Genomic DNA, 14992 nt, shown 5'->3' on the forward strand with positions numbered 1-14992 from the left:
CATTTGGGTCCCTAAGAATATATGTGCTAACCTTGTAGGACCCAACATGAGTTGGGTACCTAAGACCCAAGCCTAAATTTGCCTTGCAGGTTTATGCATCCGGGGGTTCAAGCTGGATTATCGACAGCGGATGCACAAACCATATGACGGGGGAGAAGGAGATGTTCACCTCCTACGTCAAGAATAAAGATTCCCAAGATTCAATTATATTCGGTGATGGGAATCAAGGCAAGGTAAAAGGTTTAGGTAAAATTGCAATTTCTAATGAGCACTCAATTTCTAATGTGTTTTTAGTAGAGTCTCTTGGATATAACTTGCTATCTGTTAGTCAATTATGCAATATGGGGTATAACTGTCTATTCACAAATATAGATGTGTCTGTCTTTAGAAGGTGTGATGGTTCACTAGCATTTAAGGGTGTATTAGACGGCAAACTTTACTTAGTTGATTTTGCAAAAGAGGAGGCCGGTCTAGATGCATGCTTAATTGCTAAGACTAGCATGGGCTGGCTGTGGCATCGCCGCTTAGCACATGTGGGGATGAAGAACCTTCACAAGCTTCTAAAGGGAGAACATGTAATAGGTCTAACTAATGTTCAATTCGAAAAAGATAGACCTTGTGCAGCTTGTCAAGCAGGGAAACAAGTGGGAGGCTCTCATCACACCAAAAATGTGATGACGACATCAAGACCCTTGGAGATGCTGCATATGGACCTCTTCGGACCCGTCGCCTATCTGAGTATAGGAGGAAGTAAGTATGGTCTAGTTATTGTAGATGATTTTTCCCGCTTCACTTGGGTGTTCTTTTTGCAGGACAAGTCTGAAACCCAAGGGACCCTCAAACGCTTCCTCAGGAGAGCTCAAAATGAGTTTGAGCTCAAAGTGAAGAAGATAAGGAGCGACAACGGGTCCGAGTTCAAGAACCTTCAAGTGAAGGAGTTCCTTGAAGAGGAAGGGATCAAGCACGAGTTCTCCGCTCCCTACACACCACAGCAAAATGGTGTGGTAGAGAGGAAGAACAGGACGCTCATCGACATGGCGAGGACGATGCTAGGAGAGTTCAAGACCCCCGAGTGCTTTTGGACGGAAGCCGTGAACACGGCTTGCCACGCCATCAATAGGGTCTACCTTCATCGTCTCCTCAAGAAGACGTCGTATGAGCTACTAACCGGTAACAAACCCAATGTATCTTACTTTCGTGTATTTGGGAGCAAGTGCTACATTCTAGTGAAGAAGGGTAGAAATTCTAAATTTGCTCCCAAAGCTGTAGAAGGGTTTTTGTTAGGTTATGACTCAAATACAAAGGCGTATAGAGTCTTCAACAAATCATCGAGTTTGGTTGAAGTCTCTAGCGACGTTGTATTTGATGAGACTAATGGCTCTCCAAGAGAACAAGTCTTTGATTGTGATGATGTAGATGAAGAAGATGTTCCGACGGCTGCTATACGAACCATGGCGATTGGAGAAGTGCGGCCACAGGAACAAGATGAGCAAGATCAACCTTCTTCCTCAACTATGATGCATCCCCCAACTCAAGACGATGAACAGGTTCATCAACAGGAGGCGTGTGATCAAGGGGGAGCACAAGATGATCATGTGATGGAGGAAGAAGCGCAACCGACACCTCCAACCCAAGTTCGAGCGATGATTCAAAGGGATCATCCCGTCGACCAAATTCTGGGTGACATTAGCAAGGGAGTAACTACTCGATCTCGATTAGTTAATTTTTGTGAGCATTACTCCTTTGTCTCTTCTATTGAGCCTTTCAGGGTAGAGGAGGCCTTGCTAGATCCGGATTGGGTGTTGGCCATGCAAGAGGAGCTAAATAACTTCAAGAGGAATGAAGTTTGGACGCTGGTGCCTCGTCCTAAGCAAAATGTTGTGGGAACCAAGTGGGTGTTCCGCAACAAACAAGACGAGCACGGAGTGGTGACGAGAAACAAGGCTCGACTTGTGGCAAAAGGTTATGCCCAAGTCGCAGGTTTGGATTTCGAGGAGACTTTTGCTCCTGTGGCTAGGCTAGAATCAATTCGTATCTTGCTAGCATATGCTGCTCATCACTCTTTCAGGTTGTACCAAATGGATGTGAAGAGCGCTTTCCTCAACGGGCCAATCAAGGAGGAGGTGTACGTAGAGCAACCCCCTGGATTCGAGGATGAACGGTACCCCGACCATGTGTGTAAGCTCTCTAAGGCGCTCTATGGACTTAAGCAAGCCCCAAGAGCATGGTATGAATGCCTTAGAGACTTTCTAATTGTTAATGCTTTCAAGGTTGGGAAAGCCGATCCAACTCTTTTTACAAAGACATGTGATGGTGATTTGTTTGTGTGCCAAATTTATGTCGATGACATAATATTTGGTTCTACTAACCAAAAGTCTTGTGAAGAGTTTAGCAGGGTGATGACGCAGAAATTCGAGATGTCGATGATGGGAGAGTTGAACTACTTCCTTGGGTTCCAAGTGAAGCAACTCAAGGAAGGCACCTTCATCTCCCAAACGAAGTACACGCAAGATCTGCTAAAGCGGTTTGGGATGAAGGACGCCAAGCCCGCAAAGACTCCGATGGGAACCGACGGACACACCGACCTCAACAAAGGAGGTAAGTCCATTGATCAAAAAGCATACCGGTCCATGATAGGTTCTTTGCTTTATTTATGTGCTAGTAGACCGGATATTATGCTTAGCGTATGCATGTGTGCTAGATTTCAATCCGATCCTAAGGAGTGTCACTTAGTGGCGGTGAAGCGAATTTTGAGATATTTAGTTGCTACGCCTTGCTTCGGGCTCTGGTATCCAAAGGGGTCTACCTTTGACTTGGTTGGATACTCAGATTCCGACTATGCTGGATGCAAGGTCGATAGGAAGAGTACATCGGGGACGTGCCAATTCTTAGGAAGGTCCCTGGTGTCGTGGAACTCTAAGAAACAAACTTCCGTTGCCCTATCCACCGCTGAGGCCGAGTACGTTGCCGCAGGACAATGTTGCGCACAACTACTTTGGATGAGGCAAACCCTCAGGGACTTTGGCTACAATCTGAGCAAAGTCCCACTCCTATGTGATAATGAGAGTGCTATCCGCATGGCGGAAAATCCTGTTGAGCACAGCCGCACAAAACACATAGACATCCGGCATCACTTTTTGAGAGACCACCAGCAAAAGGGAGATATCGAAGTGTTTCATGTTAGCACCGAGAACCAGCTAGCCGATATCTTTACCAAGCCTCTAGATGAGAAGACCTTTTGCAGGCTGCGTAGTGAGCTAAATGTCTTAGATTCGCGGAACTTGGATTGAATTGTAGCATACATGTGTTTATGCCTTTGATCATGTTCATTCTGCATTTTGTTGCTTATTATGGTGCTCAAGTTGTACAAACACTCCCTGGACCTCACAAGTCCATTGCAAAGTGATGCACATGTTTAGGGGGAGATGTGTTACAACTTGACCCTTTGAGATTAACCATATGCTTGAGTTTGCTTGATTTAGTCTCAAAGGAGAATTGAAAGGGAAAAGGTGGACTTGGACCATGAAAGACTTCCACTGCACTTCGATGAGAGGGTAACTTATTCCAAGTCCATCTCATGAACTCTTATTGCCATTTGCTCTTAATTGAAGATCTTGGTGAGGCAATGGAGTTAATGGGCCAAAGTTGATCCCGTTTTGGTGCTTGATGCCAAAGGGGGAGAAAATAAAGGCCATAGCAATAAATGGATCAGCTACCACTTGAGAAATTTTGAAAATAGTGAAATAGAGCTTTTTGTTTTGTCAAAACTCTCTTATTGTCTCTTTTGTCAAAAGTTGGCTTCCTGTGGGGAGAAGTAGTGATTATGGGAAAAGGGGGAGTTTTTGAAATCTTTGATCAATCTTTTGGAATGACTCTCTTTATACTTCAACACGTGTGTTTGACTTAGAGATAGAGATTTGAGTTTGATTTACAAAAACAAACCAAGTGGTGGCAAAAGATGATCCATATATGCCAAAATTGGATAAAACTCAAAGTTAGTTTTTATTTGAAGTGATTTTGCACTTGTTCTAGTTGCTTTATGTTGTGTTGGCATAAATCACCAAAAAGGGGGAGATTGAAAGGGAAATGTGCCTTTGGGCCATTTCTAAGTATTTTGGTGATTGAGTGCAAACACAAGTGCTTAAATGTGAAAATATGCTCATGGGTGAACAAAGTGCAAATCACAAGTAAAGGTATGTTTCTAAGCCTTAGTACATTAGTTTCGAATACTAATATTCTTGTCTAAGTGTTAGAAACAGGAAAAAGAAAAAGAAGTGGAGAGTGGCTGTGTACAGCCAAAGGCTGCTTCGGGCTGGGGCACCGGACTGTCCGGTGTGCACCGGACAGTGTCCGGTGCGCCAGACCAGCGCGGGGCAAACCAGCCGCTCTCGGGTTTTTCTCCGGCGACTTCGGCTAAAATTCACCGGACTGTCCGGTGTGCACCGGACTGTCCGGTGAGCCAACGGTCGGCCGGGCCAACGGTCGGCCGCGCGATCGGCGCGCGACTCGTGGCCGAGCCAACGGTCGGAAAGGTACACCGGACTGTCCGGTGTGCACCGGACATGTCCGGTGCGCCAACGGTGCGCAGATATGCATCAGACAGCAACGGTCGGATGCGCTTTTTATGGAAACAAATCGGGCACCGGACAGTGTCCGGTGTGCACCGGACTGTCCGGTGCGCCACGAGACAGAAGGCAAAGATGGCCTTCCAGATTTGTTCCTAACGGCTCCTAGCTGCCTTGGGGCTATAAAAGGGACCCCTTGGCGCATGGAGGAGTACATCAAGCATTCCTACAACATCTCTAAGCACCAAGACATCGATTTCGCGCAGTCTTTTCATTGTGATAGCACATAGAGCTCTAGTGGAGTTGTGAACTCTTGAGTTGTGTTTCGAGCTCGTGTTGCAACTTGTGTGCGTGTTGCTCTGATCTTTTGCAGTCTTGTGTGTGTTGCTCTTTCCCTCCTTACTCCGTGATTCTTTGTGAACATCAAAAGTGTAAGGACGAGAGGCTCCAAGTTGTGGAGATTCCTCGCGAACGGGATAAGAAAAGAAAAGCATAACACTGTGGTATTCAAGTTGATCATTGGATCACTTGAGAGGAGTTGAGTGCAACTCTCGTCCGTTGGGACGCCACAACGTGGAGTAGGCAAGTTTTTGTACTTGGCTGAACCACGGGATAAACCACTGTGTCTTCTCTGTGTTTGATCTTCTGTGGTTATCGTACTGTGCAATATCTTCTCTCCAGCCACTTGGCATTAACTGTGCTAACTCTTAACCAAGTTTTGTGGCTATAAGATTAAGTTTTTACAGGATCACCTATTCACCCCCCCTCTAGGTGCTCTCACCATCAACTGCAGCTCTTGTGGCTCTAACCTGTTTTTTGTCTGGCTGCTAACTCCGCGGTAGGACAAGGATCAGGTGTCACACAGAACAGGGGGGCTGCCTTCATCCGCGAGCCGTCACTGACACCAGAGAGTCACAAAGTTTCATCTATTGCCAAGGTTCATTGTTGTACTCAGTGGAACAAAATAGCTACCTACAATATAAAGCATCATTCTCCTTCTGTATACACTAAGAAATAAGCCCTAGACATGTGTTTTCATTGCAGGGTAACATACAGACAGCCCCACATCAGGGAGACAATCTGCTCCAAGGAACAGAAATTGTCACTTCTTCGCCTAACGTGCAGACACCATCAGGAGCTGCTTACAACGTGCTAGATGGGTCTACAAACAAGGCTCACAAAAGTGTTACTGGAAAAAGGTTAGGTTCATGCCAAGCAAACTACCTAGACTGTTATTCCTGTACCATCTCATCACTTTTGCATGCATGCCATGGGACCAAACTTTTCATAGGGCTCAGACATCACCTTCCAAGAAGGTTGCCAAGAAACTTTTTAGAGATGAAGACACAGGAGATGCCAATGTTGCTGGTTCTAGAGACGTTGATGCTGAGTAGCGGTATGTCCAATTCTGCCCTACAACTTCATGAGATATATGCTTCCAAGTGTTCCAATTGCATGTAATATAAGGCAGTCGGTACTACGCAAATCAAAAGCCCAATGATCAGTAATAGCTACTTTTAGCTAACTAAAACACTGTGCTGCACAGGAACAACATTCAAAGCAAGTTCACAGGTCATCAGATATCTCAAACAAGCATTCTAAAGCTAACAACAGATCCATATGCTGTTGATTGAACTAATATATGAATAAAAGAGAAAATGGTGTAACCTTCTACCGATATAGGTCAAAATAGAAATTAGCAAGTTTTCGGAAAAGAGGTCAATAGGCTAAAACATTAGCAAATCAAAAAAATCGATAGTCAAGTGATTTCGAATGGATTACCTTCATAGACTTCTTCAGTCGAGATCTACGGAAAAAAGTAGACATTATATTTGAGATTGCAATGTTTGCCAAAACTTGTTAATTGATTGCTACCCTTTTTTAGTTGCAGTGCTTTTGGACACGAGCGCCACCAGCTATGGAGACCCGCTTTTGGGAACTGAAGATCGCTTTTGGGAACTATCCCAGTTCATCTAGGTTACTCTTAGAACTTGCCCCCCTGCTGTGCAGGGAGTATGGTTTTATGCTTGTAAGATATGAGCAGCGCTATGCTGTGTGCTTGACTGCAAGTTATGCCTTTTGGTGCTTCTAGGGTAGTAGCTGGTCGTAGCTATGATATGCGTGCAATCTTGCGAGGACCATACTCGCGATATGTAAAGCATGCCTATGTAGTCTAGGCCTGAACAAGACATTGCTTCACTTGGTACTTCTACTATTTCTCTTTGTCGATCTGTGCTACTACCAGCCATCTATTTGTCGTTCTACTCCCCTTAACATGTAACTGTTAGGTGGTAACCAATCAGACACGTCCATTTCAAGGTTTTCCTTAGTTTCCATTGAAATTTATCTATTACCACGGTTATCTGCTAACCAAACTATGAAGTCCTGCATATAATGGTCAGAGGCTATGGCATTTATCTCATAGTACAGGAAATAGACACCGAAGCAGCTCCTATGTTCCATTGAAGAAAGAAGGCAGTTCAATTTTGAATGATAAGAAAAATACCAAGGTATATTGTGTAACCCATCCTTAAATTTCAGATTGCCTTTATTTGTCATGAATATTATTTTCCTTGTTTTCATGTTTGAGCCAGATTCAGCTTGGGATAAAAAGGATTTGGTCTTAGCCACCTGAGATTGTATGAACTATTATGGTGGCGTCGACTGTGGATATTAACTGGTAATTTAAATTGTATGAACTATTTAATAATTAGAAAGCTATATCTATCTACCGAGGGCAAATTAAATTGTTAGCTGATATGGGAAAAATTCCAGCCAAAGAAACTAGGTAGTGACTTAATGTAGTACCACATTCTCCAAATGGTCTTGCATACAGTTTTTGTTATCGCTAAGTTGTATGTAATTTCTTGTTATATTTCCAGGTGTTGGACATGTCATCACATGTGGAGATCTATACGCTGTAACTTCTTGACATTCATTCTGAAGACTAGCCGTCTATGATATGGACTATGGAGATGGATGTTGTTGACCTGTGTTTACATCCTAATGATTGCTGACTGTGTGTGTTGCAGATTGTTTTTGAGAATACATTGATGCAACACCATGTTGCTCTTCCACCAGGTTCTATGAGGAAAATAAGTTACATTGCACCAGCTGGTCAGTACAACCTTCAGGTTAGTTGATGTTATGCCTTATAGGAAGCCTTATTGATGTGGTGTCTTCTACCTCTGAGCTTTAATCTCAATCCTTGCTATTGCTTTTTTATGCAGGACACAGTGCTAGAATTGGAATTTTAGGGCATAAAAAGAATTTTACCATGCTTGAGGTGAAAAAAGGTTCTTCTCATGCAGAAGATCAAATTTCGTAAGAATTGAAACATCCGCTTTATGTGTTTAATTCATTTCCTTGCAGACATGGCCTGTGCGTTCTTTAACTATCTATCGTTCTACTGGTATACATGATTTAATCAGCCAATGCTAATCTAATGGTGAATCCATTCAAAAATCTATGTAGCACTGATCTCTTTCATTGTTAATACTATTTAATTTCTCTCGAAATACAACGCCAGGGAGTGGAGCAGTTTCGTTCTGCTTTGGAAATGGCTCCATGTAATCATTCAACATACTTTGGCCTTGCTTCTGCATTGCTTGCATGGGCAAGGAATTGTGTAGCTACTGGGGCCTTTGGTTGGGCTGCTAGCCTATCGAAGGTAAATTTCTGTGTTCAATGCCTTTACTCGGATCACTCCTTTACAGTATCATATTCTGCGCTGGAATATTCTCCGCTCCATGTTCTCACTAATTCCTGTTATCTGATGTCTAATGGTAACAGTGAAGTTGAGCGATGTTTCTTATTATGAGAAATGACTACTAGCTTGTGCCTACCATCTGAAGCAGTTGAGCGCACTCCACAGGTATTTGTCATCGACTATGGCCTTGCGAACAAGTATCGAGATCTCCAAACTCATAAGCACATACCATACAGGTACAGAATTTATGCCTATAAAATTATAAAGCTACTTCTAACTTACCATCCTGAAAGTGGGAGATTGTTCATGTGTACCATCCCAATTAGACCCCATAGTTGTGTCTGTATTCCTGTTCACTTGATGTTTTTTTATGCCATTGGCATTTTGGCATAGTTCACACACTACAGGAAACTGGTTAAAGAACGTGGGTGAAAAACCGTCGAACTTAATGTAATAAGCCGTCGAACTTACCGTAAGAACGTGGGTTTACCGACGAATATAGCCGACGGCGATTTTTGGACGAACTTAGAGAAGTAAGTTCGACGGCCCCGTCGAACTTAAGGTTAAGAATGTGGGTACCGTCGAACTTAATGTTAAGAACGTGGGTACCGTCGAACTTAAGGTTAAGAACGTGCGTTTTTAAGTTCGACGGGGGCCGTCGAATTCTTTCCCATAAGTTCGACGGCACCCACGTTCTTAACCTTAAGTTCGACGGGGCCACGTGGCCGTCGAACTTATGTGGCCTGTGTGGGTCTGCGTGGGCTGCACATTAAGTTCGACGGTACCCACGTTCTTAACATTAAGAACGTGGGTACCCACGTTCTTATCCCTTTTCCAGAAAAAAATAAAAATTACAGAAATGAAAAATTAGACAAACATAAAATCACATGCAGCACAGAATATCACATACAATACAGATTTCAAACACATGGATATATGTTCATATCACAAATTCACACAAGTCCAAATACATAAGTTCACAAATTCACATAATTCCAAATACATAAGTTCACACCCATAGTTTATATTTTTAGTTCACAAGTTCAAACATTAGCTCCATCGCTCTCGATCAGGACATCAGATTGTTGTTCGTAGCTCCACCACTAGAATTGAGACACCTGTCCGCAAAGTCAGCGTGAGGGGGAGGAGTCACTTGATGAGAGCCGGAATCAAACAAAATAAACCAAAATTCTCATAAAGAGATTAGGCTTGCTAACAGAGAGGTACTGTGATGTGTCTGATCCATCAGCACTGCAAAAGAAACAATCTTGAGAGTTTGTTACCTGGAGAGCAATAGACATGGAATTACTTCATAAAGAGATTCAAAACAATAATATTACCTTGAATTATCATCTGACAGCATCTCTTCCCAAATACTGTTGACAAACATGTTGCCTAATGACTGAAAGAGATTGATTACAGATGGCTCCCAAACTCTGACATCAAGTGTCAGAGATCTAACCTGAAATAAGATGCATGTGTTTAGGCTACTATTCTATCAAAATAAATATATAACTATCCTAAATTAGCAATAGAAAAATGATACTAAGCTATAAAAAACGATCATATTTCACTTCCTTAATATAATGATGTGAGTTCTGTGTGTTCGAGAAAAAACTGTTTCACTTTCTTTATGCAAAACATGTGTTGTAGCTTTAGGTGTAGCTGTCGGTGTGATAGCACCACTGCACCAAAGCCCAAGTCTATTTGATATCATGCACACACTGAAACAACTTCTAGACTTTAAAGTTTCAACCTCTAGACTTCAAAGAATAAATGAATGCAGAAATAAATATTGCAAAACCATCAAGAGAAACAAGAGTCTATTTAAAAGAATTAACAGTTAAAGGTTTTGTAGATACCTTTGATATATGCACTCCAAGATTTCTGTGCACCCCAGAACACTCTATGCATAGAAGTGCGCCAAGGTTTAATGATGCCCAATCAGGTTCTAAAGCACCACAGTCAGCACACATATTATTGCCATCAACTTTCTAAGCAAGTCAATTGGTTTTTCAGGTTTCATGCTGGTTCTGTGATGATGTGTGCCTCTGACATCATGCTGCCCATTTCCAGATTTCTTCTCCAGCACTAAATCATCACTTACAGAAGGTTCAAATTCTACTGGACTCATGCAAAGATCACCTCTCCCAACTACTGGATTAAAAGCAGAAATAAGATATGTAACTACTAGAGCAAAACATTAACACCATAATACAAAGAGAAATAGTTTAAGAGTTACCTGATTAATATATGGTTCCATTTGATGCAATAGTTCATATCCCTGACAAATAGAAATTGATAGGATTAATCACATTCATGCATAACATAGCTACACCACAAGGCAAAATATGCAAGGAGGTACTTGTTTAAAATATCGAAGATGTGAGTCCATCGTCGCACTAACAGCCTCCAAAAATTCATATCTCTTCGTTGCCTCGACATGGGAAAGTGAAGTGACCTGAGAAATTAACATGGACATGGCAAACAATGGCATGGTAAGCATATAAGCTTAGAAACTAAGGAGCAAAGTAATGGACAATGCAAATCGTACCAGGTTGAAACGGGCTTGCTCAAATGAAGATCGAGCACTGTGAAGCTTCTGGTTATTACCAAATGCTATTTAGTTTAGGGGGAGTTAGAGAAGCCTTTATTTGTGTGAACACTATAAAATGTTGAATAAGAATGGTTTTTACATCTTCAATTGCCGTTGTTATGTCTGGTCGGGTACCTTTCTTCAATGATAGGTACTTCTCACGAATCTATAACCAAACCAACAAGTTCACGAGTTAACAGCACACTCTGTCTTAGGAATTCAGCAAGCAATAATATTACAGTTTTATGCAGCAACGCAAGTATGGCAGAAAAATATGAAAGGACAACAAATTGGCAGAAAAATATGAAAGAACAACAAATTGGCAGAAAAAATAGAAACATAGTGAAACATTGAGAGTACTTACAGAGTGCCTGTGCAGCAGTCATTCTTTTTCTGTAATCCTTGTTAAGAAGTCTTTTGACAAAATCTTTAGCTTCAGGCGATACTGATTGCCATGGTGAGTCGTCAAAATTAGGGTCAGCTCTCAGCACTAAGCGAAAAATACCTGATTCAGTTTGTGCCTAGAATGGCCTGCTACCGTATATAATGTTAATGTGCTGCAAGAGAACATCAACCCTAAGGTAGACAATGCGACTTTTGAGCACTATCATATATGTTGTTTCAAGATAAACAGCACATGCAATATTCACTGTTTTTACATAGATCAATATTATGCAAAGTCAAGGAAGAAAAACATACTCCATGATTATGTAGACATTAAGGGCGTCCTCACAAGCATCATAAAACTTGACAAGATTGGAATGTCCAGATAACGCCTTCAAAATTTTCACCTCTCTGCGCACATCCTCAATAGATATTGCCGTTGTCATCTGCAAGAGAAAAACAAAGGAATGAGGTGAATTTTGCAAACTAAATATAAAATCTAGATCAAGATATATTTTTCCCCTGGTGCAGTGAGCTAGGTGCTACGAAAGTGAATTTAGCGCTAACTGATGGGTTGTCTAAGAGAACCTTAATCTTAATTGAAAGGATCCCTTGAGCATCTGTTAGCTTCTAGCCTCAAAAAGTATATACCATGTATGTGTGTATGTTGTAACAAGGAATAAAATTGCACGCAATTCAAATAAAGAACTATATAGAAGGAAGAAACACAATAGATTCAATAAATACATCTCCTGCTCAAATAATTTCAGTAGCACAAGCAAAAACTATAGCAGGCCAAAATAGTCATTAATTAATTAATGTTGTATCGCTCAAAAAACGACAATATACATGCATGAAAACATCAATGCACCCATGCACGTAGAATTCTTCTGTGTCGCCTATCGTACACTAGGTTTTCTCGACAACTTGTTGCACAAACATTTTAGATGCCAAGTAAAACTGAGATCAAAATTAAATCATTCAACAATCAGAACAATGTCAGTGGAAAGCAGTCCCCAATATCAACATGTCCTCAGCTTTGCCAAGAATCTAAGAGACATTTCTTTAGTTCCTACACTTTTCCCTATGTTTCTTCTACTTATGATCATATAATAAAATGACGCAGAATGGACCAAGGGACACCTAAACTAATGGCAGGAACAACAATATGATGGAGATACTCGGGAACAGGTTCTCTGAGGTCTCACAAGGAACTCTGTCGCCGCCAAGCTAGTGATCTACAGCTGCATAAACTACTATGCCATGATAGCTTACAGAAAGAACAAAAAAGCAAGAAACAGGTGATAGATGGATGAACAGTTGAACACTCAGATCATGAAAACGGGCACATTATTAAATGCGGCATTGCTGAAACAAGATCTCTACAATGTACTTCTAACCCTGTGGGGAAATGACAATGCCAATGCCAATACCATCGGGGGGAAAAAACTGATCACCCTGCAAGTCAGCCAAGAAGCAAATCATGAACTTATGATTGCAACACCTGTGGTAGTGGCACTTCAGAGATACTGATCTACTAAAAGAGAGTTAAAAAAGATCACAACAGGATGGCAATTATGTCATCCCACATAGTTTGTTCATGATCCGGTGGAGGAACCGAGCCGATTGAAACAGGTAAGATCATGGCGTGCGTCCAATAAAAGAGCACTGTGAGATCACGAATAGCAAGACCTTGGCTTTGGAGATGACCTTGACAGCCATGACCTGGCCTCTCATGTCTCCCTTGCGGGCGGGCGCGAGCAGGTGTAGTCGAAATGGCCGCGGCCCACCTCCTTCCCCAGCTCGTACTTGGCGGCGAAGTGGCGGTCGTACTTGACATCAAAAATAGAAAATAATTAGGTACCACTTATTTGAGTATTTCATAACTCAAACCACAAGCTTCACACGACATGGAAGGTGGATGTAGAGCAATTGAACAGAATACTATACGGTGAACCAAAACAGACACCAAATGTTAAACATTTTTTTCTGATCCAATACTAATAAAAGAAATTGCAATCCTATTCAAGAAACACAAACCTTATACAGCAGCATTTCATTGTGTTCGTATCGCTCATTCTCTGGAGGATAATCATCTTCCAGTGTTCCCTCGTATGCCTCCAATACTTCTACTGCCTTGGAAGAACTGCAAGTGACAATCAGTATCAGTTCCAAGTCAAACAACCACGTTAAGTGATTAATTCTTTCATGCAGTAAATGCTTTATCTTAATCATAATCTTTAGCACATAGATCACAAATAAATGAACAAGTTTCTACATCTGATATAAAAGAATAGAAACAAAAATATAAGTGGCCAGGTTTGGATCACAGAAAAAATATCTTCAGGCTGTACAACTCAATTATAAAAATGAGGTATATACAAGTGAGGCAGAGAGTCAGAGACTTCTGTGCAAACCCTGGACTAATGGACCTTTAGCTATCTAAACACTTAAAAGAAAAGAACACCAATATGCAAAAAAAATGAAAAAGCCATATATTATACAAAGTATGTTTTGCAATGATGACAAAGAGCAATCAAATAATTGACATGATAAAGGAACCCATGAGCCAAGAAGATTGTATTCATCTCGCACTTTATACCGTGTACTACTTCAATTGCTTACAGTGCACACTCAACAATGTTTGGGATGAAGTTTGCTACCGTACTTTCACCATAGCATATGTAGCATATAAAAATTCAGTAGTGTTCCAAGACATATTATGCTAAATCATATATGATTGGTTCTAATCGACATCGACTAGAAAGTGGCATACTCAGAATTCAAATGATGAGCAACCGCAAAACCAATCCAGTTCATGCGGTGATTTGGCTTTAATGACAAAAGTTGTTGCCTAGTCTCAACAAAGCCAGACAAGTCCCTCATTTGTGTCTGTGTAAAAGATGAAAAATAAAATATTAGAGCAGCGTAAGACGACATCCTATCCTAGTCGGATCTGCCTTGTGCTACCAATAAGCAACACAACAAGAGGACGCAGATATGGCACGGTCCTCTCGGTTCAGTTCTCCCGGACCACGCTTATCAGCTTCTCCCTATCGGGAGATTTCCATCTGGGCGCGAGCCAGCTGAACAGAGTCCCGTCGTAGACGCTCCTCGCGACGTCCTTGCGGAGGAGTCCGTCCCCGTTCTTGCCGAGACTGTACAGGATCTTCCACTCCGCTTCCGCGCCAGCCCTTTCGATTTGTGCGCAAGCGAGGACAGAAAAAACGGAGTGAGTGAGAGTTGATGCTGTACGAGCATTGGGGAGGGAAATTACCACCATTTTTGGGCTTTACATGTACGTACCACCCGCTGTAGTCCCCGGGCTCTCTGTTCGCCTAGAGCAGCTGGTCGATCTCGTCCGAGGTCAGGGCGTCGGGGACAGTCCTCGCGTGCCTGGCGAATATCTCCTCGAACTTCTCGGGAACGAACCTGCAGGATTTGAGTGTGAGCAAAGGATAATCGGTCGGTGCATCTATCGTTCGTTCTGGATAGCAGTGGATCGAATGAATCCACGGCCCACCTACCTTCCTTCGGCGTCGTACGAGCGGCGGCGGGCGCGGTGGAGGAGCGGTGGCGGTGGGCGCGTGGAGGAGGGGTGGCGGCGGGCGCGTGGAGGAGCGGCGACGCGCGGGGGAGGAGCGGTGGCGGCGGGCGCGTGGGCTGGCGGCGGCGTTGTGGAGGAGGGATAGAAGAGCACGCGCGGTTCGCTAGGGCTTTAGTTTGGGTTAAGTTCGA

The 14992-nt window shown here is 42.5% G+C and overlaps 2 protein-coding genes across 2 annotated transcripts; both read right to left on the reverse strand.

Annotated features, from left to right (window-relative positions):
• Positions 1 to 9417: 9417 nt before the first annotated feature.
• On the reverse strand, positions 9418 to 10669 carry LOC109942144 (ADP-ribosylation factor GTPase-activating protein AGD1-like). Its single transcript, XM_020543657.2, has 5 exons — positions 10640 to 10669; positions 10517 to 10558; positions 10137 to 10268; positions 9615 to 9736; positions 9418 to 9525 (listed from the first exon to the last, which is right to left on the reverse strand). The coding sequence occupies exons 1-5, from the start codon at positions 10667 to 10669 to the stop codon at positions 9444 to 9446; spliced, it is 408 nt and encodes a 135-aa protein (XP_020399246.1). The 3' UTR covers positions 9418 to 9443.
• Positions 10670 to 12952: 2283 nt separating this feature from the next.
• LOC109943760 (N-terminal acetyltransferase A complex auxiliary subunit NAA15) lies at positions 12953 to 14139 on the reverse strand. The gene is made up of 3 exons (XM_020547258.3): positions 14031 to 14139; positions 13295 to 13400; positions 12953 to 13086 (listed from the first exon to the last, which is right to left on the reverse strand). The coding sequence occupies exons 1-3, from the start codon at positions 14072 to 14074 to the stop codon at positions 12988 to 12990; spliced, it is 249 nt and encodes an 82-aa protein (XP_020402847.2). The 5' UTR covers positions 14075 to 14139; the 3' UTR covers positions 12953 to 12987.
• Between the last annotated feature and the right edge of the window lie 853 nt (positions 14140 to 14992).

The sequence above is a fragment of the Zea mays genome, chromosome 1 (assembly GCF_902167145.1).
Source record: "Zea mays cultivar B73 chromosome 1, Zm-B73-REFERENCE-NAM-5.0, whole genome shotgun sequence".
NCBI lineage: Eukaryota > Viridiplantae > Streptophyta > Magnoliopsida > Poales > Poaceae > Zea > Zea mays.

Coding starts and splice junctions, on each gene's coding strand:
- LOC109943760 (XM_020547258.3), bottom strand. CDS start 14,074: ATGAACTGGATTGGTTTTGCGGTTGCTCATCATTTGAATTCTGA. Junction 13,401..14,030: donor GCTCATCATTTGAATTCTGA/GTATGCCACTTT, acceptor TGTCACTTGCAG/TTCTTCCAAGGCAGTAGAAG. Junction 13,087..13,294: donor ATGAAATGCTGCTGTATAAG/GTTTGTGTTTCT, acceptor TTTGATGTCAAG/TACGACCGCCACTTCGCCGC.
- LOC109942144 (XM_020543657.2), bottom strand. CDS start 10,669: ATGGACTCACATCTTCGATATTTTAAACAA. Junction 10,559..10,639: donor ATCTTCGATATTTTAAACAA/GTACCTCCTTGC, acceptor TCTATTTGTCAG/GGATATGAACTATTGCATCA. Junction 9,737..10,136: donor TTGGAGTGCATATATCAAAG/GTATCTACAAAA, acceptor ATCTTATTTCAG/GTTAGATCTCTGACACTTGA.